This window comes from Larus michahellis, chromosome 15 (assembly GCF_964199755.1).
Source record: "Larus michahellis chromosome 15, bLarMic1.1, whole genome shotgun sequence".
NCBI lineage: Eukaryota > Metazoa > Chordata > Aves > Charadriiformes > Laridae > Larus > Larus michahellis.
Window position 1 is genome coordinate 11,685,190 of NC_133910.1, and position 22,366 is coordinate 11,707,555.

At 56.1% G+C, this 22,366-nt stretch overlaps 1 protein-coding gene across 1 annotated transcript; it reads right to left on the reverse strand.

The window, feature by feature from the left end:
- Window positions 1–2,233: 2,233 nt before the first annotated feature.
- On the reverse strand, window positions 2,234–10,575 carry AGPAT2 (1-acylglycerol-3-phosphate O-acyltransferase 2). Its single transcript, XM_074608333.1, has 7 exons — window positions 10,292–10,575; window positions 6,200–6,333; window positions 5,463–5,638; window positions 5,179–5,274; window positions 3,495–3,567; window positions 2,451–2,602; window positions 2,234–2,363 (listed from the first exon to the last, which is right to left on the reverse strand). The coding sequence occupies exons 1-6, from the start codon at window positions 10,477–10,479 to the stop codon at window positions 2,451–2,453; spliced, it is 819 nt and encodes a 272-aa protein (XP_074464434.1). The 5' UTR covers window positions 10,480–10,575; the 3' UTR covers window positions 2,234–2,363.
- Between the last annotated feature and the right edge of the window lie 11,791 nt (window positions 10,576–22,366).

Sequence of the window (22,366 nt, forward strand, 5' to 3'; positions counted from 1 at the left end):
TAAAGCCTCCTGCTGCACACACTGAGGCTGTGGGATTGTTACTGGCTGGGAAGGTGGTTGCTCCAGGGCCCTGCTTTGACATGGGCTCCCATCCACACAGGCACCACCTTCCTCTTCCTCTGCGACAGCTCCCCGCAGACGTTTGTCCTCTTAGTTGAGGCCAGGCTGTGGCTCAGTGTGAGGCTGGGGTACAGAGGCACGGCCCTTCTGCCTGTGGGACACAGGGTAGGGACAAGGACCTGCCATTCCCCCCCTCAATCACCAAACCCACCCCCTGCAAGAGCTGAAGGGTCAGCACCCTTCTTCCCGCAGCAGCCCTCCTCCCCCAGCTCCCACACAAGACCAGGAGTCTCTTTTATTTAAATAACCAAAGGTGTACTTTTTTTTTTTCTTCTTTTTTGAATCACATAACATTATTCTCAACCCGATTAAAAGTGAACAGCAGACAACTGCACACAGAGGCACCGCTCCTTCCTCCTAGGCAAGGATGCTGCAGGAATCACTCCCTGGACATGGTTATTTCCCCCTGGAGCCCTCCTGGATTTAGCCTCCATGACAGCCCTTTATCTGCCACTCTTACAAAGTGCTGGTTCAGTTCCCATCCTCCCACCCCCACCCATCCCACAGCGGGTCTGACCCCTGAGTCCGTACCATAAGGCCTCTCTGGTAAAGTCCCTTGGCCACCGCCAGCACCAGCTCAGGCCGAGGGCTCCCTCCCTTGGGGACCGCTGGCTCTACAGGAAGCCCTGCCTCTCCCCGTTGAGGCTTTAACCCCCAAATGCTGTATGGCTGCAATTCCACCAAGGCAGCCCCACACAGGCTGCAAAAGCCAGCTGTGTCAGCCATCCGAGTAGCCCCAGGCACTTCATCTCAAGGTTATAAATCCTGCGCCATGAACAGGAGCACTAAAGCGTTCCCAAACCAGAGTCAGAGGTGACGGTTACCCCCTGGAACCACGGACCTGACCCAGCCTTGCTCTTCACAGAGGTCATCAGCACTTCTGCAGCTCCCAGCAAGGCATGCAGGAGCCCTGCCGGTCCATCACACCAAAGCACAGGGAAAATCCCTTTACCTGGACGGGGGAAGGAGCCCATTTCCCCCAAAGCGGGAGCTGAAGCCTTCCAAGCCCCGTTACAGCTCACCCGCCCCGTGGCTCCGCAGGAGTTTTACGAGCCTTGCGGAGCAGCAGGTTCACTGCGATCCTCACAAAGACACACGGGACAGGCACCATCTTTCGGCCACTGCTGACCATGACAAGTGGCAAAACAAGCATGACAGAGCCCTTTGCATCTGCAACAAGTACTGCAGGCACTACTGTGACATGGGCAAACCATGGCAGGGAGCTGGCAGCGCAATTTCCCCAACACCAAGGAAGCGCTGAGCCAGCCCAGATGCACGTCACACACAGCATCCAGGTGTGCCACAAACAAGTCACACGTGAGGACAGGTTTGCCCAGGACTCAAAGATCTGTGCAGTTTTAAAAAAAAAAAAAAAAGATAATCAAGCTGGTTGCTCTGAATGGTAGAAACAAGTGTGGGGTTTCATTCGGAAGATGACTGAACTGGCGAGGCTGGACAGCATTCAGCTAAACGCTGCCTGGACCATATATACCGGGTTGGTCAGACTGCAGCTTCCCTCCCACTGCTGCACCCCTCAGCGAGCAAGGGCACTTGTTCAGATAAGGCAACCAAGCCTGAAGAGACACTCTAAGGCTGACTGGCCCCACACGTTCACCTCTGCAGCCCAGCTGAGGTTGTTGGCCCTAGGTTCTTTCTTCAGAAGTGAAAGACTTGGCGCAGGAGTGCCTGGGCAACACAAAGCCCCAGCACAAGACGCTGCTGCGACCCAAGGGTGTCCCTCGAGACAGGCTCCGCCCCAGAGACCACCCGTGAGCTCTACTGTGCTGGATGGCAGTGCTCCAAGGCTGCCCAGGGAGGACATCGCACTCCCAGCACTGCTGAAGAGCTAGATTTCTGGATTTTCACCCAATTCTCAGCCCTGTTTGAGCAGCATCAATGTTGTGCAGGTACAAACTGCTGCCTGGTGGTTTCCATCTGGGACAGCACAGGATTAGCTGAGCCTGGAGGAGCACGGGTGCGGGGACACTCACTTGAGGCAGAGCGCAGCCTCCAGCCAGGTTTTTATCGTGGCCCCACGCCAGCTGCCTGAGCTGGGGGAACTCACCTCTCTGGTCATTGAGCCCTTTGGTACCAAAGTTTGATGCCTGAGAAATTCAGAAAAAGGAGATGTTTCATTGTGAGATAATGAACCGATAAAAGAAATCTAGTCAACAGGGAACCTCAGCATTGTCTTGACACCCTGTGTTTGCGCCAGTCTGTGGTGTTCCCAGAGTTAGAAGTCACTGCAGAGGAAGAGAAGTTCCTTCGGTATTTGGCAACAGACAGGTCCCTTCAGTCACCACCACATGGTGATGCCACTGGAGAAGCACCTAGGATGATTTCTTTGCCTCACTGGGACTGCCCGACAGCCTGAAGAGGGTCTCCCTCATGATGTGGAAGCATCTGTCAGTGAGGTCAGAGACATCATCTGATGTCAGGCCTTTGGTCTCTATTGGAGGCAGAATCTCCACCTTAATTTTGCCTGGGAAAAGAGAGCCTGTGAGAAACCCACGCACCACAAGAGCACTGTTCTCTGCCCTCCCAGGACCCCTGCTCCACCTGCCCTGGAGAGCCCAAGCCCAGCCCTCATCCCTCACAGGGCTTTGGGCATCCATCCCTAGAGAGCAGGTGGGGGCTGCACTGGTTTCAGGGGTCAGAGATTGCTCTGGGGATTGGACCCTGCCCTTGAACAGCTGCCCCAAGCAGCAGAGTATTTCCTTTGTGCCCCAAACTGACATCCCAGCCAGAGGTTACCCCTTAGCCAAGAGTAGGCAGAGCCCAGGGGTATGGACCCACTCAGCTCCAGGGCCATGCCAGGCACAGCCTGCACCAGGTGCTCCCTCCATCTGCTTTTCCCCAACCCTCCTACCTTTGGCTGGCTCCAGCCATCCAGGCAGGGAGCACAGCAAGCATGGCTTCCTCCCAAAAATGAGAGTTACTGCTCCAAGTTGACTGAAAGCCAAGTTTCTGCCCAGCACTTGTACTGGCAGACTTCTGAGCTTTGATACCACCAGCTGCCTTGGTTTGCTTGCAGAGGGGTCCCTGCTTTGAAAGGTCAGGAGGCAGAGCACGCTTGCTTCTTTCCCCAAATCCTCACCAAATCACGGGCTGTGCCAGTTATGACAGGGAGAGGTGGTGTCCAATTTTTAATTAAAACATCCCTCACTGCATTTAATTAGATTCTTTCCTGAGTTAGCCCAGCCCAGGCTCTGGTGCCAAGTGCTTTGAACTTACTCCACAGATCTCCCAGGGGGACTCTGCCCATTCACTCCAGCTCCACTTCCCTCCCGCACCCTTGTGAATCAGATCTCTACATGAGTATGGCATCAACCCTGTCCCCGAGTGACTGTAAAGGCCTTTGGACTCTTTGGTACCTGATGTAAATAGGTTCTCCTTTGGGTTATAGAAGCTGGTGAAGGAGGAATATACCACGGGGATCACTGGGACCTTGGGGAAGAAGAGGAAAAAGAGGAGTTACTTGCACTGCAGCTACTCAGGGCAGAAATAAGCAGCAAATCCCATGCAGCAGAGCTGACTTGCTGCTCACACACACAGGGCATACACAGCCCCAAAAGCAAGACCCACTTCCAAAGGCTCGGACAGTCAGGAGTCAGATGGGATCAAAACCACTCCCCAGACACTCAAGGCACAGGGACATTCAAGACACTAGGTCCACGTTACACTTCAGCCTCAGGTCAGCACTGGCTCTCAGGGCTCCTCATCCCAAGCCAGGCTTCAAAACCCAGACCTGCAAACAACAGAGGATGCCTGTTTTGACAGGCCTTGCTGTGCCGTACAAGCACATGTTTGGGACAGGCCAGCTGGTGTGCCTTCAGCTTCTAAGAAAAGGAGTCAGCAGGTGCAATCAATTGCTCTCAAGAAAGCTCCAGACAGGCAGAGACACAGCCAGGAGGGCAGGAACAGAGTCATTATTTCAGTGCTGATAACAAACACGATCTACAGTTGGTGACTCAGGGGGAGTGTTAGCAGAGGTGGGTACCATTTCCACTGTCGTCCTTTCCTTCCAGCAGCCACCAGTCCCTGCCTTGGTTGCATCACCCCAGCAGGAATGGGGATGGTACAACACAGGCTACACCCTGGGCTTGGCCAGTCAAACCCAGCAAGAGATGTGGCACCTACTTCCTTCTCCGGGGTCCCTGCTATAACACTTGTTTTAGGGAAAGCAGTTTCCCCTCAGGCCTCGAGTCATCCCAGTCCTGATAAGCGAGGCAGAGAATGCATGGGAAGGCAAGGCACCCACCTCCTCCCAGACACCTCTCTGGCACCTAGTTCCCAGCCCCTGGTAGCCGAGGAGGGTGGCCCAGCTTCCAGCAGCCACCTGAGCCCAAGCAGCACAGCCAGGTCTTCAGTGTCCCCAGCACACTGCCCCAGAGCTCTGCCCAGGCAAGCACCACCGCTCCTTCAGGAGCACTGCCAGCTCTAGTTGTCTGAAGCCAAGGAAGAGTTTGTCTGCTCCCCCACTAACTGCTCATGGATCTTGTCATTTTGGAGAGAGAAGACTTTTAAGACATACCAAGAAGTGCCATATGGCTGTCTGGGAGGGAGCAGCTATTTCCACACAGAGCAAGCCCAGATGTTGCTCTAAAGTACTAGCATTAACAGTCCTGAATCAACACTACACTGTTGCAACGTGGGGGATTGAGAAATGCATCAACAGCTTTGGGATTCCCCAGGCAAGCTCACAAGAAGTGCAGCACCCGCTGGGCTCCCTGCCAGAAGCAAGTTCTGTGCTGCAGACGTGCTCCCAGGAGCAGGGCACGGACACTGCACTGCCACACTGCCAGGCAGCTGCCTACAAGGCTTAAAGCTAGGGGGTCAAGTGTGGCTGTCCCCCATGCTCTGCCCTCCAGACAGGACACCAGGAATGCAGTGCTGGGGCAGTCAAGAGAGAGGACAAGGTGGTTTAGCTGAGGAGCTCAGCTGTGGCCTGGGAGCACGGCTCACTTGAGTGCAAATAAACCACACCACTGTGTGACCAGTCCACAGTGCCACTGCAAAAGCATTCAGGGTTCCTGTGCAGGAGCGAAGCGCTGTTACCTGTGCCTGGACAGCGAGGTGAAATGCTCCTTTCTTGAATGGCAGCAAATCCCCTGTGCAGTTCCTTGTGCCCTCCGGGTACACCCACACCTTCACCTGTACATGGGGAGATAAGGCTGTGCTCCAGCAATCCACTTGCAGTGCTCCTTTCTTGCTGGCTGAGCCACCAGCCAGCCTTGCCAAGGGCGGCAGGTGGCTGTAACTTCAGGCAAGCCAGCACCAGGAGTGCCACATCCCTCCGAGCCACCCCAGGATACCCAGACACATGCCACAGTCACACTCACATTGTCAGTTGCCATGCTCTTGGCCACCTCTGACATCACTATCTTGGCACTGCTGGTGCTCTTCCTGTTGATGAAGATGACACCACCGAGGTAGATGATGAGTCCCACAGTGCCAGCATACATCAGCTCCTTCTTGCCCACCTGGACACAGTCGTCAGGCAGGATCTCCATCAGCCCTAACATGATGGTAGAGGGTGAGACCTAGCAGTTGCCACCCCCCAACCCTGCACTCAGATGGGACATGAGACACAACCTGAGGTGGGGAGTACCAGGGACAGGCCAGTGCCTTGTTTCTCTGCTGGCTTCTGCTGCTACCAACAGAGCAGAAAGACTCAGCACAGAGCAGAAATACAGGGTCAGAGTGGCTGCAGGTCATAGCAAGATCCCTTAGGAGGCAGCTCACTCCTCAGTCCCAGGGTGCCCAGTGGGACCACCCCTCATGCCTGGCCGCTTGGCACACTGACAGGAGTGCTAGGCCAGCCAGGCTATCAGCGAGGCAGGGATGTAAGAGAGCTGAGAAGCACCTGAAGCTGAGCAGTACCTGGGGTGCTGCACAGGGTGTGATTGCTCAGAGTGAGAGGAGACCCTTCCTGCAACCAGCACTGAAAGAAAGCTGGGCCAGCTGGCTCGGTAGCCTAGACCAGCCAGGGCAGGGGGCTGCTTGGCCAGGAGATGCAAGCAGCATTTCTCTGGTGGCAAGCAAGAGAACTGTTCCCTCCCTCCCACCAGCTCCTCACCCATCATGTCAAGGATGCTCTGGTGGTTGGACACAATGATAGCAGGGCCCTCCACCTTGAAGTTCTCCAGTCCCTTCACCTCAAACCTCAGGCCGAAGAAATACTTGAAGGTCTTGACAACAGTTTTGATGATTCTGCAGAAGAGAAGAGCAGTCAGCAACAGGGCAAGGAGGTGACAGGGTCTGCTATACCCAGCATGGGTGGAAGAAGACAAGAAGAGCTCTGTGGCAGAGAGCCTCCAGTCTCATTCGCGCTGTGTTTGTCCTGCATGGTCCCGTGTGCTCAACGTGCTTCAGTTGCATGTGAAGCCCTGTCCACTCCCAGTGTGGAAATTTTACTGGAAGCCTGGGCAAAGCTGACTGTAACTTTGAGGCCAGTACAGCTAGAGTCAATGGTCCATGTTTCATTCAAGCTAACAGCATCAGATCACAACCAGGCTCACTACGAGCTCTTTGGAAGAGGAGAGTCCAGCCTAGTGCTGCTGGAAGTGCCCTGCGAACAGAGGCCCAACTGGAAGCCCTCCAAAGTCCAGGAAGGAGAGACACTGGTTTCAACGCCGAACCAAGGACCCCTCCTCCTGCTGCCAGTACTATCCACTTAGTGCTGTTGCTTCCCCCTGTGCCACGCCTGCAGTCTGCTCCGATACTGCCAGTGTTTTCCTCCTGCAATCAGCAGAGCCTCACAAGTTGTTCAAATAGTTCTCCTAGGAGCTGCCACTCCCCAGCACATGGATATTAGCCTGCATACCCATCACCCAAGGAAGACTGCCAGTTCTGCTCCCTGCAGTGCTGGAAGATGCTGCTTAACGATACAAACATGGGGTGTCGTTACCCCAGGGGAGTCCAAGAAAGGAGAATGAAGGTGAGAAACACTTCCCTGTAAAACATAAAGATGCGAGCAGCAAACGGGATGCTCCCCATGCAGCTTGGCAGAGGATAGGTGCCCCGGCAAACCCATCTTCAAGCAAATAGCTTTTGCCTGTCAGTTCACTTCCCCAGTGGATCTACAGGTCCATCCACAAAGCTCCCAGCTTTCCTCCCCTGTGCCTGGGGGCCCACCTGGGATGAGACACCAGCAGCTCCACTCAGCTCTGCCAATGCACGGAGCAGGCTGCCATGCCCTTGCTGAGCACACCCAGCCCAGGCTCGCCAGCCGAGACCTTGCCAGCCCATGGGAGCAGGGCCCACCTCTGCCACCCCCAGACAGGTGTGAGCTGGGGACCCTCCAACTGGGCCAAAGGACGCAGCCAGAAGCTGGCAGCACACAGGAGCTATTTCGGGCAGGGAAGCAGCCATTTGCCAGGATAGGAGGCAGAGAAACTTGCAGATGAACAAAGCCCTCAGATGCAGCCACCAGCTGATTCTCCTAGAGCAGATTCAGGAGCTGATCTGCCCTCCAACAAGCACCTGAATGCCCTGGCTTGGGGCCCACCACCTCCCTGGCAGACAGAGGATGCCTCTTTCCTCCCTGCAGGAGGAGACAGAGGGACAGTGACAGCTTCTCCCTGCCAACAGGGTCCAGCCATAGGGCTAAGCAGCACCATCAGACGAGGAGGCATCCCTTTCACCCGGGGTGGGAGGTGAGCAAGCACACAGACAACATCTTATCCTGGCTTGGCAGCAGCTCCCAGCATCTATTCTCCAAAAGCCTCCTCATTCCTGCCATCAACTCTTTAACCACAGTCCTCTGTCAAAGCGGCCTTCCCTGGCTTGCTCCTACCTACACAGGGCTCATATCTCCATGGGGCGGTCTACCACACAGACTGCCCAGGCCCTGGCTGTGACACTGGAGCTCAGGCCAATGCCCGCAGGTGACACATCTGAGTGACACTGCAGCTATCAGTCCCAGGTCATTCAAACTTTCTGCAAAGGTTAGAGCCGCACCCAGGGAAAGGACACGGGGAGGTGCAGAGCTCCTGAGCACCACAGGCCTGCACTGAGGTTACGGGAGTGCCGTCCAGATGAAGAGACAAGGGGGCAGGTGAGAAAAGGCAGAGTGACACAAATCAGTGAGGTCATGGTGGATGCCATGCCACCAGACTGACCTAAATCCCACTTCTCCTCCCTTCTGACTGCCAACCAAAAAAGAGGTCACTGCTCTGGAAGTCACACTGCTCAGTAGCTGCCGGGAGAGGCTGGTTACACATTACTCAAGAGCAACCATCCAACTTCCTTCTGCCAGTAAGGAGCCAGTGTTTCCTTACACAAGACGTGGCCTGAGCCACCAAAAGAGGCAAAGGGGCAGAGCTCAGACCAAGTGAAGAACCACCAGGTGACTGGCTGAGCTGGCCACGTCATCCACAGGGTTAAGCAGATGGGTCCTACTCCCCTTCAACCCTGCAAGCAGCTCCTCTGCTGGCATGAATGATCCAGTCACAGCTTCAGAGAGCTGTAAATCTGATGCATTTATTACCAGACTCAAGGAGAGAGTAGAAAAATGAGAGGGAATGTGCTTTTTCAGTACATCCGTAACAGCCTGAGTCTGAAATCCAGCAGCCACAGCTTCACATGCTCTGCAGCCTGTGACAGAGGCCTTTTTAGGATCTTCTGATTTTCAAGGATTAATGAAGTGTACTTACCAGATTGGAAGCGCTTGCAAGAGGTTTCGCCACCAGATAAACAGCTCTATCTCTATCAGACACAGAGGGCAACCTCTTCCAAGTCACACCAGCTTGGCACTCAAGCCAGGAGCACAGCAAGGACTGGGTGTTCTATGCCTGGCAGTGATGCTGTTATCTCTGTCTGTCCACCAGCATGTGCTCTGCTCCAACCCCCTTTCCCAAGCCGGAATAAGCAGACTGGGATGATGTAGAAATAAGGAGCTCACTGGATCACCTCAGCCACAGACCTCCCAGGCGCTGGGATACATGACCAGGATCATGAGCCAGTGCCAGCACATGGAAACGATGGGCTTAAATTACAGGAAAAGGGTGGTTCTGGCCAAAATTCAGCTCTAAGTTTCAACACGAGGAGTTGTTCAGTGCAAGAAGTTCTTGTTCTCAAGGAGTTCCTTTAAGTTTACAAGAGATTTACAAAGTTTTAGGGGTGGGGAAGAAAAAGAGAGTGTCTCCATAACTAACATCATAAATTCTCCGAGCTGCAAAGCTGGTTGCACATCAGAAAGCTGCTCCTGAGCCAGCCAAGGCAACCAAAGCCTGGAGATAGCAATCTGCCCTGGGATCTCCAGCCTAGCTCTGTTTCCAGTGCCTGGGGCCACAGCACCAGTGCTGATGGCAGGCCATCGGCTTGGGCGGGCAGGGCAGAGCCCACAAGGCAGCATGGCAGTACCCTGTGCCTGCTCGCTCCACCCTGCACGAGCCACACCGCAAAGCAAAGTCCATCTCTGCCAGCCGAGACACAGCCACACCTTTGATCCAAAAGGATGTATTAAGGCAACAGGGCTCCCCTTTGCCCCGCACCCGTATAACTTGGCTTGGGCACGGATGGTTAGAGTAGGTAAAAAGCTGCCTATGGGACAGCAAAGCAAGGAGCCCAAGTTCTCCTGTGCTGCCAGAAGTGCCAGCTCTGCCCTTAAAATGTGCCTTTGCTGTAGAGGAGCTGCTCTCTCCAGCTCCTCAGTCACTGCCCCAGGCGTCCTGTCAGAGGACACAGGCAGCGAGGCCTGACAGCAACAAGTGTGCCCCAGGCAGCTGCGTGGCTGCCGTGCTCCTTGCACCACTGTATTACCCACCGCCTCTACTTCTGGAGGAGGAAAGCCCCCAGACAAGCATTGCTGTCATGTAGCTTTCCCCAAAACCTGTGTGGCCCCCACAGCATGGCCACTGGCCAGCATCCTCACACCTTCCATGCCCCCTCAGAGGGCACCCATCCGCACATGAGGCTCACCAAAGAGAAGGGCACGGCCGCAGGACGGAGCGGCCCCCAGCACCCTCCATGAGCCAAGAGACAACCCTGCCGCCACCAGAGCGGCCACCCCAGGGCCTGCTGTCACAGACCTGAGGTAAAGGAGGCCACCGCCACCATCCTCCCGAGGACCCACCCAGAGGCCGGGCCTGAAACTGATCTCCCCAGTTTGTGTTTCACGTGCCGGCACCCCGGCCCTGCCACGTCCCCGTCACCCCCCGTCCCTCACCTCATGTTCTTGACGGTGCGGCCGCCGTTGACGAGGAGGCAGACGGGCGCCGTCAGCGCCGAGGCGAGGAGGCAGAGCAGGGAGTAGAAGCCGATGCGCAGGGCGAAGTTGACGGCGGGGCTGAGCTCCATGAGGACGTGGAGCAGCAGCAGCACCGCCGCCCCCCACAGCAGCCACCCCAGCTCCATGCCCGCCGCCTACACCGCGCACAACCGAACCCAGGAGGAGCCGGAGACACCACCGACACCGCCGCCGCTCTGAGCGGCGTGGGCTGCCCCCGCCTTATGTGGGCGGTGCGGACGGCCCGGCCCGGCCCGCCCCGCCCGCCGCTCCCCTCCGCTCCCCGCCGCCGGGGCGGGACCGGCCCGTCAGGGCGCGGCGGGGGGACCCTGAGGGATTAGGGTTCCTTCATGGCGCTATGTGGGTCTGGGTCCCCTCATGGCGTGGTAGGAGGACCGTGGGGTCCCTCATGGGGACCCTGAGTGCTTGGGGTCCTCTCACAGTGCTTTATGGGTCTGGGTCCTGGCATGGCGTGGTGGGAGGACCGTGGGGTCCCCCCCATGGTGCTGTGTGTGGGACTGGGTCTGCTCATGGCGTGGTGAGCAGGACTGTGGGGACCCTGAGGGCTTGAGGTCCCCTCATGGCATGACGGGAGGACCACGTCGTCCCTCATGGGGACCCTGAGTGCTTGGGGTCCCCTCGTGGTGCTGTTTGGGTCTGTGTCCCCCTCATGGTGTGGTGAGGAGGGCTTTTGGTCCCTTCATGGAGCCTTATGGGGTTTTGGGGGGTCTCTCATGGTGCCATGTGGGGTCTTTGGGTCCCTCATGGTGCTATGTGGGTCTGGGTCCCCTCAGGGCATGGTAGGAGGATTGGCAGGGGGACCCTGAGGGCTTGGGGTTCTCTCATGGCGCTATTTGGGTCTGGGTCCCCTCCTGGTGTGGTGAGGAGGGCTTTTGGTCTCCTCATGGTGTTATTGGAGTCTTTGGGTCCCTCATGGTGTCATACAGGCCTTTTCACTCCCTTCGTGGTGCCATTCGGGGTCCCCTCGTGGTGCCATGCAGGGTCTTTGGGTCTCCCCTGGCATGGTGTGAGGTCTTTGGGTCAGTCACGAAAATTTGCAACTGACCAAGGTGACCATTGGTCAGTTTCGAATTTCTGTGACAAATCCCCACTCGCCAGGTCTCCCTGCTCCTCGTCTCACCTGCGTTCTCCGATGCTGCTTGATGCTGGTTTTCCACCGGCACAAACGAGTTGAGCGGGATGGAGCTTTCCCCGCTAATGCTGGGGTTAGGTCAGGATCACGCCCAACGGCTTTGTGGGCGCAAAGCTGGCAAGGGAGATGAAAGTGTGTCTGCTGGAACCGACACAAACTGTTTTACTGGCCTCAGCAGGTTTTGCAACACTTTTTATAGCAAAACCCCTATCCCGTGGGTGGCGGTGACTTTACTGGGGTAAGATGTGACCCTGGCGCTGAGGTCCCCAGCACCCTCTTGGTATCCACAGCTTTGCACCTCCTGGAAGACACAAGGAAAAGTGATGATCCCTTTCCAAATAACCCTTGTTCCCTCGGCTCTCCCTAGACTCAACAACAGAGCTAGCGGCTATTCCCAAACGAGCTGTCACCAAAATGGAGGGGTCTCACCGCATTTTCACGGCCTCTCAGCAGCTTTAATGCTTGAAGCAGGAGACAAACTCCTTCTCTCTGTCAGAGAGCTCGAGGCCGGCACTCCCTACAGCTGCCAGGCAATGACATCTCAGCGCTGGTCTCATGATTCCTGCTAATGCCACAAAGAACCCTTATTGTATTAGCATCTCGACGCAGCATTAGACTAATCCCTCCAGCCCGCGTCGTGCAGGCTGTTCAGAGAGCCTTGCTCCACCGCCGTGCCAGCCAGCATATGACTGGGAAGTCACCGAGACCTTTTCAGCTGAACATACGCTGGCCGGGAGCGATTCTGCATTATCCTCGTGACTTTCGCTTTTGTTGACATGGGGAGAAAGTCGCTGGTGATCTGTCACCGGGGCATCATGCAAGCTGATCCGCTCAACTCGCAAATGCCGGCTGATGTTAGGAAACTGAAATGCAAATTCCAGCACAGCCACAGCGCTGATGGCAAACGCCATTAGGAGATATGACGTGGTGGGGATGGCAGTTGCGTGTTTGCTTCACGTGTGGGCTCCTAAAGGAGCTCGGCTGTAATTCTCTTCTCCCCACGCTCTCCAACAGATTATCTGGAGTAATGCAAATGAAACGTTTAATAGTAGTCTGTAGCTCAAGGAAGGGGAGTGATTTCTGACGCCAGATTAGAAGCCAGACATGGGCCTGCCTGCGAGCAAGCAGAGCTGTCACGCTGAGTTATTTCACAAGGCAAGCGGTTATGCTGCCAGATGACGACAGCCTGTGCATTAACATTACCATAACAAACTGCCTGATGGAAGAGGGCCCGACAGCCTCAGCGCGCTGCGGAACGCAACCGGGATCGCCTCACCACCCCTGAAATGTGGCCGGTTTTGGGCACAGGCGAAGGCAATCCCCTCCTTGCCCTCCCAAGCTCCAGAAGCCTAACAAAGCAGTTACAAATTCTTTTTAAAAATACCCAGCTTACTAGATTGCGCTGCATGTTTTGCATATTTAAACTACTGACTGAATTATTTAGACGTGTTGCGAGTGTTGCCTGCAGATAGTCTCGCTAAGCGGGGTCCAGAGGCAGTGGCAGGAGCGAGCATCCAGCCAGCGCTGAGCAAGCGCCTAATTCCCTGCAGCAGGCACTGCCCATTGAGGGTGCACGTGGCACCCAGTGCCTACCAGCACCCTCCACGGGGACCTCAAAAAGCTGCCTTGAAAAACTACCTTGAAAAGGTAAAAGAGTGCTGACGGCAAAGCATGGTGAGCAGAAGGGTCCACACAGCATTGTTGATGGCAGGATTTCTGTGGCTGGCCTGTGAAAAGTCATAAAGCCCAGAATGTTACCTTTGGCCTTAATTTTCTGATGTCTTATAATAACCTGGCTGTGTTTTTTTATCTTTTACTTGCCGTAATTTATTGCTTCCCTTGGAAACAACATGTGACCTCACTTTTGATGACTAGCTTCTGACTGGAGAAGAAGTGGAGCCGGGGAGAGCATCTCCCCCGCATGCAGGAGAAGGTGAGCAGAGAAGGGAAGAGAGGGAAGGAGGGACGCGTCCATCGCCTGGCATCACCGTGCAGAGCTCAGCAGGGTGTGGAGGCTCAGAGGTGCTCGGCGAGGCCCGGGAGCTGCAGGCTGTGCTGAAGGGGGGCTGGGTGTCTCCACATAGCAGCGCCTCGCTCCCCGCTGCCTCGCTGCGCCTCTGCCCTTGACTTTGGCAGCTCTACCCGGCGGCCTGCTTCCCTTCGCCTCCTGCCAAGGGACATGTGTTGAAAGCAGCAGCTGGGTTTGGTGACATTAAAAAGCAGGGGGAGGAGGAAGCAACCAGCCAAGCTTCTTCGTTCTTGGCCATGTCAAGGCACGCATGTGCGTGGCTTGTGAGCCCTCCCAGGAAGGGCTGATAGTGCTGGCAGCAGGAAGTCCCGGGTTGCTTAAGCTCTGAGACAGCAACCCCTGCTGCTGGGTGCTGCAAAGCAGCCTCGATTATCAGCGACGTGGGGACAGTAAGATGATCCGTGCATCTGGTATAACCTCTTCCAGACCTCTGTCAGGCTATCCATCCACTGATCCATCCTCTTCCCTTTTTACCTGTCTCAACTAGCAGCTGGCTTTCAGAGACGTCTCGGAGCCTGGCATCACTGTGTCTCACCTCTGTGTAGCTCGGGGTACATCAAACAGCCCAGCACCACAATACAGCTGTAGTTACGCTGCTATAGCTTGATCCCACGTAGGGCTACAGACTGGCAATGTGGACCATCTGTGCATCAGTACGCGAGGCTGCCTTAAGGGCTGACACCAGTAGGGTGGCATCGCTGAAATCTCCTCCTGGCAAAGACAGACGAAAAGGTCTGGCCTGGGCTGTGCCGTATCTGCTGCTGCGCACGGCAGGGCCCGCTGCAGGCTGCAAGGCGAGGCGAGGGCAGTGGCTGAGAGCAATTTGTGCAAAGGACGTGGGTGAATCCCGTTTCCACCGCACTTGTTTCAGCCTGAAAGGTGCACCACTGCACGGAAGGCGAAGCCCTCCCACCCCTCCTTGTGGGGGTGCCGTGGAAGCCCTTGCTGGTTGTCCCACGGCCGAGCCTGCGGTGGCACAGGCAGAGCTTCAGACTGGCTCCTGCTGCCCTGTGGTCACACTCCCTTCAGTCGCTGTGCTTGTAAGTAATAACACGTCAGCGTTCTCGTGACAACGGAGCAAACACTTGGGGAGGGACCCGGCTGTTGACTCAGTGTGGTTTGAACGCGGGCGCTGCAGTTGCCCGCAGGACTTGCGTAGCAACAGGGTTGCACAAAAGCATGAGGTTGCCAAACTGCCCTGGTGCTGGGGCTCTGCATGCACAGCCTCCACTGGTCACTGGAAAGAGTAAGAGCTCGAGGGAGTTTGACTCAGGGAACACGCAATTAAGACAGAAAAACATTGCAAAAGTGTATCAGATAATCAGAACTTTCCTTCCTGTAACCTTTGCTCACCTACAAATAACTACTGAGAAAGTAACTGCGTTATCCGCTGTGGTTTTATGGTCCCATTTGTCAGGGGCTGAAGCACCTTGCAGGTCTCAGGCACCCCAGGGAGCCCCCACCACCCTCTAGGGAACACCCCTGTGTCTGCCGGTGCCTGGGGACACCCAGCCCTGCCGCTCCCAACACACATAAAACCATTCCTCAGCTGTGCTTTTGAGAGACCTGCTTTCTCTGAGCTTGTCTTACCTCTGCCTCAAGAAAACCCCAACCAATTATTTAAATCCACGTAAGAGACAAGGCTGGTTTGGCATGATGCTTATCCGCATGAGGGACGCCACACAAGCAGTGCCATTGAGTGCCAGGGCACCGCTCCGCTGGCTGTCAGTGAGTCTGGAGATCGGTGTTTGCAGAGTCAATGCACCACCAGTCAAGGATTACCGGCTAGGGCTTACACCCCACCATGCCCCTCAGCATTTTTTCACCTGGCTTTGACAAAACCACCAGGCGGCGAAAACATGAGGCCGCAAGATCTTCCTGTTGCATTTGCATTTGTACGGCCAGGCTGGAAATCCCCCTGCACCTGATGTTCTCTGCAAGACGTCGTGCCATCAGCCCCAGGCCAGGCTCTGAGTAAAGTGAGAGTGTACCAAGCAGAGGGCACAGCCTTGGAAACAGCATCTCGTCTGGCTGCAGCACTCCAGCTCCTCCGGGCCCAAGGCTGTAACATTGGAGTGAATTAATTTTTCTTTTTTTCCAGTTGCAACAGGATTAGGCTTTTCCCCAAACATCATGTGTAAATAAAGGAAATCAAATTGTTTCTAACGTATTTTGTGCTGGTGGAAGGGGCTGGGTGGTTGACCTGGAGACTGATGGAGTGAAGAGGGAAGGCAAAGCCGTTAGCCGAGGGCTTCTGCTGATGGGCAACCTGGGCCTGAAAGGGGTTTGCTGTATCTCCCACATCAGAGACTGTCATCTCAGGGAGCCACCAGCCAGCAGCAGTATAACTTGCCCCATCTGGGCTAGATTTGGGTGATGGTGCTGAGCTCTGCATGTGTGTTTTCAGGGACATGACTGTCGGGTGCTTATGGCCAGCGCGTGTCTGAGTGTGCTTGCCGCCAGTGCAACCTGCTTCTGCAGCAGCGAGCTCCTCACCCTCTCCTCTCCTGCTCCCTCTGATCCCTTTGCTGTGGACGTGTAGCTGTAATTACAGCAAAGACGAAGATCCCGTGTCCCCAGAGAGCTGCAGTAATTACCACTGCGCAGTGGCCCGTGAGAGCTGGAGCAGCGGGAGACGGGGGCTTTGGGAATTGAGGCAAGACGTGCCCCAGAGAGGAAAGGGAAGCTGATGTCCATCGGGATCTCCATCCCAGCCTCCAAAAGGGCATTTTCCTTACTCTGAAGCATCACTCGGTACCTGCCCGGTGCAGGCCCTGTTAGCAGGAGCCGTGTTCTCTCCCCGTGCTCCCTCCAGTACTCAGGCAACGAGCAGCGTGCTGAGCGTGGTGTTCCTAGGTTGCCAGACCTGCCGATGCGGTGCCACAGGGTGTTGCCAGCAGCACTGGCACGCAGCGGGTCCAAAGGGCCTTTGGGCTAAAGTCTGCAAGTGCGATAAAATATCAGCTCAGCTTCTGTGTCACATGCTATTCCCCAAGCTGAGCTCAGCCCACGTGGGAGCCTGCGGCACCTCCGCAGCCCGAGGTTGCCCCGGGGCCAGCACACACCGTTCACAGTCCCTTTGAAGGTGATCCCGTCCTCCTGCTCCTGAACTCGTTTACAGCTCCCTTCTCTGGCTCTCCAAAGGAAAATGGGCTCCAGCACCTGCACTGGCTCTTGCTGGGGCTGAGCACAGGAGCTGTATGGGAAGAAAAATGGGTGTTGCCGCCATAGAGCAATGGAAATGTACTGCCAGGGTTGGGGAAGGGCAGAGGGAGCAGTGCAGCCTGGGGCGCCTTCAGCACAAAGATCATTTTTCTCTTGCAAACAACTCCGGTCTTGCCACAGGAATGAATTCCCCTCTTGCCTACATCAGCAGCTCCGCAGGCCGAGCTCAAACATGGGGCTGGATCGCTGAGAAAGCTGCCGGGACCCATCGCACCCCTGCCAGGCGGCAACTGGATTTAGCAGAAGCATGACATGAAACCAGTACTCAACATTTTGGGCATGTGAAATTGGTCCCCGGCACTTTGGGCATATGAAATCAGTACCCAGCTTTTCCTGGGGCACCTGCGTGGGAACAGAAGGTCTGGGCGATTTGGGGTGCCGGGTAGGATGCTGGGGTACCCGGAATCAGATGCCACGATCTCCCCAGCTGGTTGCCTCTCATTGCACAGCCTGGCAGGAGCTGCCAGGGTATTGCAACCAGCTCAGGATCTCCTCCAAGTGCCAGAGTCCAGCACAAGGTGAATTCTTGTCCTGGCAGGCCTCCCTGGCTGCTGGAAATAAAACATGTGCACCTCAGCGGGCTAAAATCCACACGGAGAATATGTCTCCATGAAACAAACAGTTTTTCTCTCTCTGTTTCCCCTGTTATTGATTAAAGCCTCTTAATGACTCCAGCTAAAAAAAAATCTTGTAGTTGCCGCCTGTCACGGAAGATCAATGGAGCAGCATTAGCGAGAGATATAGAGGCAAACTGTCCCGGGCGAGTTCTCTGCAAAAGCCATCTCTGGGAGCAGCCCCGCCGCCTGCTCAATCAATAGTTCATCATGACCTCTCCCTCTTGCTTGCTTTTTTTCCCCTTGAGCTAGCTGGGCAGCAAAGGCTGCTCCAAGCTTTCACGAGGACTAGATTATAACTATCCCGATTGATCTGATATGTAAAGAATAAAGGGGCCTCTTAAGCCAGCTGTCTGCATTGGAAAAACTCAAGTGGCTGCGCAGACAGGGTCAGACCCTCATTAATTCCTGGATGCTCGGGATCCCGCTCACGCGACGCGTGAAACCTGTACCGCGGCACTGGAGGGAGTCAATTAGTCATGACAAATCCAATCCGACTTGTCCCCGGAGCTTTCCCAGTCAGCTGCCCGTGCTGCCGGGGCTTTTTCACAAATCCGTCACCATCAGAGCCGCCGTGCCCTGTCCCCCCCCGGCTTCCTTTTTGTGATACCTCCTTGTTTCCCTTATTTCTCTTTCTCCAGAAATCATGGTGCTCATTGTGTGGGGAGGGGGAGGAAGCCCTTTGCTGCTTCCCGCATGCCCACCACCAGACCCTGCCACAGGGTGCCGTGGGGAGCAGGCAAGTGCCCCAGGTGAAGCGTGGCCATGCGTAGGGATCCTGGGTGCAAGAGGTGAGGGGGGGCGTCTCCTTTGCTCAGGCAGCGGCTGCCTCCTGGAAAACCCTTGCCTTTTTTGCACATCAAGCCTCCAAACTGGAGCCTCTCTCCTGCAGCCACCTGGGGTTAATAAACAGGGAGCACCTGGAAGATGAAGGCTGACTTAAAAACCCGAGCTGTGTGTGTTTTCTCCCAGCACAGCACCACTCAGAGACGCTGCGATAGTTCACAGCTCAGGCAGGCAAGTCCAGACTGCAACTCTGGATAAAATTTGTTTCCTGCTCCATGTAGGTGCTGCTGTGTTATACCAGTGCCGTGCGTTACTCGACGCGTTTCTGAAATCGGCTGGGAGACCCCAACCCCTCATTAACACATCTGCGCGGGTGGCTGTGAGCATCTGAACAGCACTCGTGGGGCGAGGGGCCACCAGCCTTTGCCTGGCCTGTGCCATGCTGTTTTGCCACTGGCTCCTGTTTGCCGGGGAGAGGAACGCTGAATGGCCAACTTGGGACCAGCACAGGTTTGGACACCATCCCTCTCTGAGCACAGCAGTCTCTGTGTGTCCCCACACGGTGGCAGGAACTGCTCATCCCACCTGCACACCTCTGTCTGCTCCGTGGCCAGCTGAGCCCCGTGCCTGCTTCCAAGGAACGGCCCCCCTGGCCAAACCTGACTTTGGGAGCCAAATGCCCAGGGGTAAAGCCATGTCCTGGCTCTCACAGCACCAGGAGTGCTCTGGCTCTGGTGGGGGGATCCATGGGGAGGGGCTGGGGGCTTGCAGGGGCTGTCTGTGGGCACCGTCAAGGGAGGAATCCCCAGGGCTGTGTCTCCTAGTGCAAGCCGTGACCATGAATAACTCCGTAACCAGCTCAGCCTGTGCAGGGCTCTGCTTGCTCACCCTCCTTGTCCACGCTCCTTTGCAAGCTCCTTTTCCTCCTCGGCTGGGAAGACCCTGCGGTTGGCACATGACAGAAATCCTAATGAGAGCGGCTCCCCTTCCTGAGCCACTGGGCTGGCAGAGCCGCAGGGCTTCTGGCCACAGCCAGCACCTTTGCCTTTAACCCTGGCGCTGCCTTGGGCTGTCCCTCCTCCACCCCATGGCTCAGTGCTGGGGCTCTTGGTGAGGGCCAAGGGGTCCCTGCGGTGTCCCCAGCCCAGGGACCTGGTAGTCAATGGAGTGTGAGAGCCCCAGACCGTCCCCAGCCAGCCAGGAGCTCTGCGGGGGCTGCATGCCTGGCCCCCAGCACACAAGGAGCCCCAGTTTTTGACCGCCCCCTCCCCCACTAATTCTGTAGCGCTTAATTACAAGTAGCGGGGATTTGGAGAGGAAGCGGAGGGGGCGAGCACAGGACAGATTGGAGGAAAGATTGTGCTGGGGGTGGCAGGGCTGTCAAGCCAGAAACACAAGAGCTGATTAGCATTTCTAATTATAACCGCTGCGCTCAGCCCCATCAGGGCCCGCCAGGCAGGCAGAGGCAGCTGCCGCCCTTGTGCGGATCCAGCTGTGGATGCCATGTAGGAAGCGCGGGCGATCAGCCTCAAATCCTTAAAGGATGCGCAGAAAAGAGCACTAGAGCCCAGATCCGTCATCTCCTGAGCTGTGGCAGTGCCTGGGAATGAACGCCGGGCGCCATCGCAGCCCCGCGGGCAGAAATCTCCCTGGTTTGTGGCCGTGGGGCTGACCCTGACGGCGCTCCTTGGAGAGGGGGGAGCGTGGGCAGCGGGTGAGCATCTGCCCCTCTTTTGGTTGTGGGTCCTGCATCCCCCTGCCAAGCAGCAGCTCTGGGCACTGCGGGTGATGGCATGGGGTTGCGACGGCATTGGGTTGTGCTGTCCCCAGCTGTCACCCGCCACTCACATCCCACCCCGAGGAAGGCGGGCGGCAAAGGGTGCTCTGACGGGGATGAAGGGACGGGCAGGTGGAGGTCCCTGCTCACAAGTCAGGGCTGCTCTGTACTTTGCTGTTAGCACTAGCTGGCAAGACAATTTATTCCGTATTGAATAACATTATCAGGTAATTGGGTAAATATTATGGGCCAGCAAATGACTGCTATAGGCTGTGGGTGCCCTGAGAGCTCCCGGGTGCCAAGGGCGCAGAGCTCTCGGGGACGTGCCCACAGAGCCACCGCATGGCTGGGAAGTGATCAGTGCTGCACGCTGTGGGTTTAGCGGAGATTAGCAGGGCTTTCCCGGGGCTGAGCGACCCGGCAGAAACTGAAGCCACTTAATCAACGGAGAGAGTGAAAGGTTCCCAGGGAGGACATCAGCATCAACGGCTTTCGGCATCTTCGGGATGCTGACAGCTCCTGGGGGACCATCTTCCCCACCTCCATGCCACATGGAGCAGCTCCGGATGCCTGCCTGCTGCCCGGAGCCCAGCCTGGCAGTGCCGGTGGATTTTGGGGAAGGGAAGAGACCCCTTGCACAGGGGCAGCCCTTGCAGGGTGGCAAAACAGGCATCTCCGGTGCCAGGTCCTCCACGTGCCTGGGATATAAACGGGAGACAGGCACCGTGGGGAGAGATCCCGCTGCCCTCGCGCATTGAATATAAGGTATAATCACACCTGCAGAATTTTTATTACTCTTTTGATTGGATTAATTAATCATTCAGTGATAACTGCTCATTAGGCATTCCAACGATCAATACTAATCACTTAATTACTTGGCGTATTACAGCTCGGGAAGGTCTGCTCATTCCTAATTAGATTCTCCGGACAATCCACCCCTGAACGTTGCAGAGCCCCGCAGCAGCGATTCATGGCATTTCAAGCCTCTCTCAGCTTTGGCCCAGATGTGTCGGTTCCCGTCTCTGACGAGGGTTTCATTCTGCCTGCGTGCGCCGTGCTCGGCCCCCAGAAACCGGGCTCAAGGTGCAGGGAGCTGCGGCAGGAGGGTGAGCCGGGGGATGCTCGTGCGTACCGGGGGATGCTCGTGCGTACCGGGGGATGCTCGTGCGTACCGGGGGATGCCGCTGAGCCCAGGCAGCAGGGGCTTCGTGCCACGGGCACAGAGGGGACTTTGCCGCAGGCAGCCACCCTGTCAGGATGAATACCAAAAATCATCTTAACCCTGCGGAGTCTCAGCAGGCAGGAGTCGGGGTGAGGGGCTGGGGGCGGGCAGGAAAGCTGCCGGCTGCTGCTCTGCCTCCCGAGACAGCACCGAGGGTGGTGGGAGACAAATCCTGCTAAGGAAGGCTCAGGCGAGCGTGAAAACAACCATTTCAGGCTGGGAGGGAAATAAGGAATTTATTGGTGCTTGAGTAAAAGAGCTGTTTCCCTGTAGCCGAGAAGGAAAGCAGCATGTCGCAGCACCAGGGCCCTCCTCATCCTCACAGCTGGCTCAGCTACCGGGCACCCAGCAACGCATCCTCCTGTCTCTGCTGTTTTCCAAATTACCAACCCCACTGTACACAAAAAAAAAAAAAAATTAAAAAAAAATAATCACAAAGGCTCTCTCTTTTACTAGGCTAATTAAAACTAAAAATAAGCCGCATAAGCTCCAGAGAACCATCCTGGCTTCATCAGGATGTAAAAACCTGCATGACAGAGAGCTGCAGGCAGCTGAGGCGACGTGAACCCGGCCCCGGTACCGGAGCGATGCCGTGGGCTGTGTCTGCTTGCAGGGAGGCGAGCGCGGAGGTCATGGCACGGCGCCGGCTCTGCAACGCACGAGAGCAGCAGGGACCTCCTCGGTGCTAAAGGCAGGCAGCAAACAAGCTGCAGGATTCGGGGTGTTTTGGGTCAGTTTTATTGTGGTGCTCGTTATTTATCACCGCTGGTCAAATTAGGCCAGCACAGGCTTTTGCTCGTTGGTCCCCTGGCACCCGGTGCTCGACACGGAGTAGGAACCACTGGGTATGAAGCGACCAGCTTGTTTTCAAAGGCCATTTTGAGCCAAATTCAAGTGGAAGAAAGCACTCTGAACCATGAAAAGGGGACAAATGGGTAATGTGAAGAATTACTAATAACGAGTGAGGAATTATTTTAACAATGGCCTCATGATTGACCCTCCCAGACCATTTTCCATCGTATTTTTGTCTCTCTCTTCCCCTCGCTCTCGCTTGCCCCCGTGTACTGCACCCCCCTGGATGAGGGGCTGTCCCTGGCCTGTCTGCTCGCTGCCTGACACAAAGCAGCCCCTGTCTTGCCTTGAGGTTTCCCTGCCCAGACGCAATGCAAACAGGGAGGACAGACGCTGCCGCCGCTGCTCGGGTTTAGG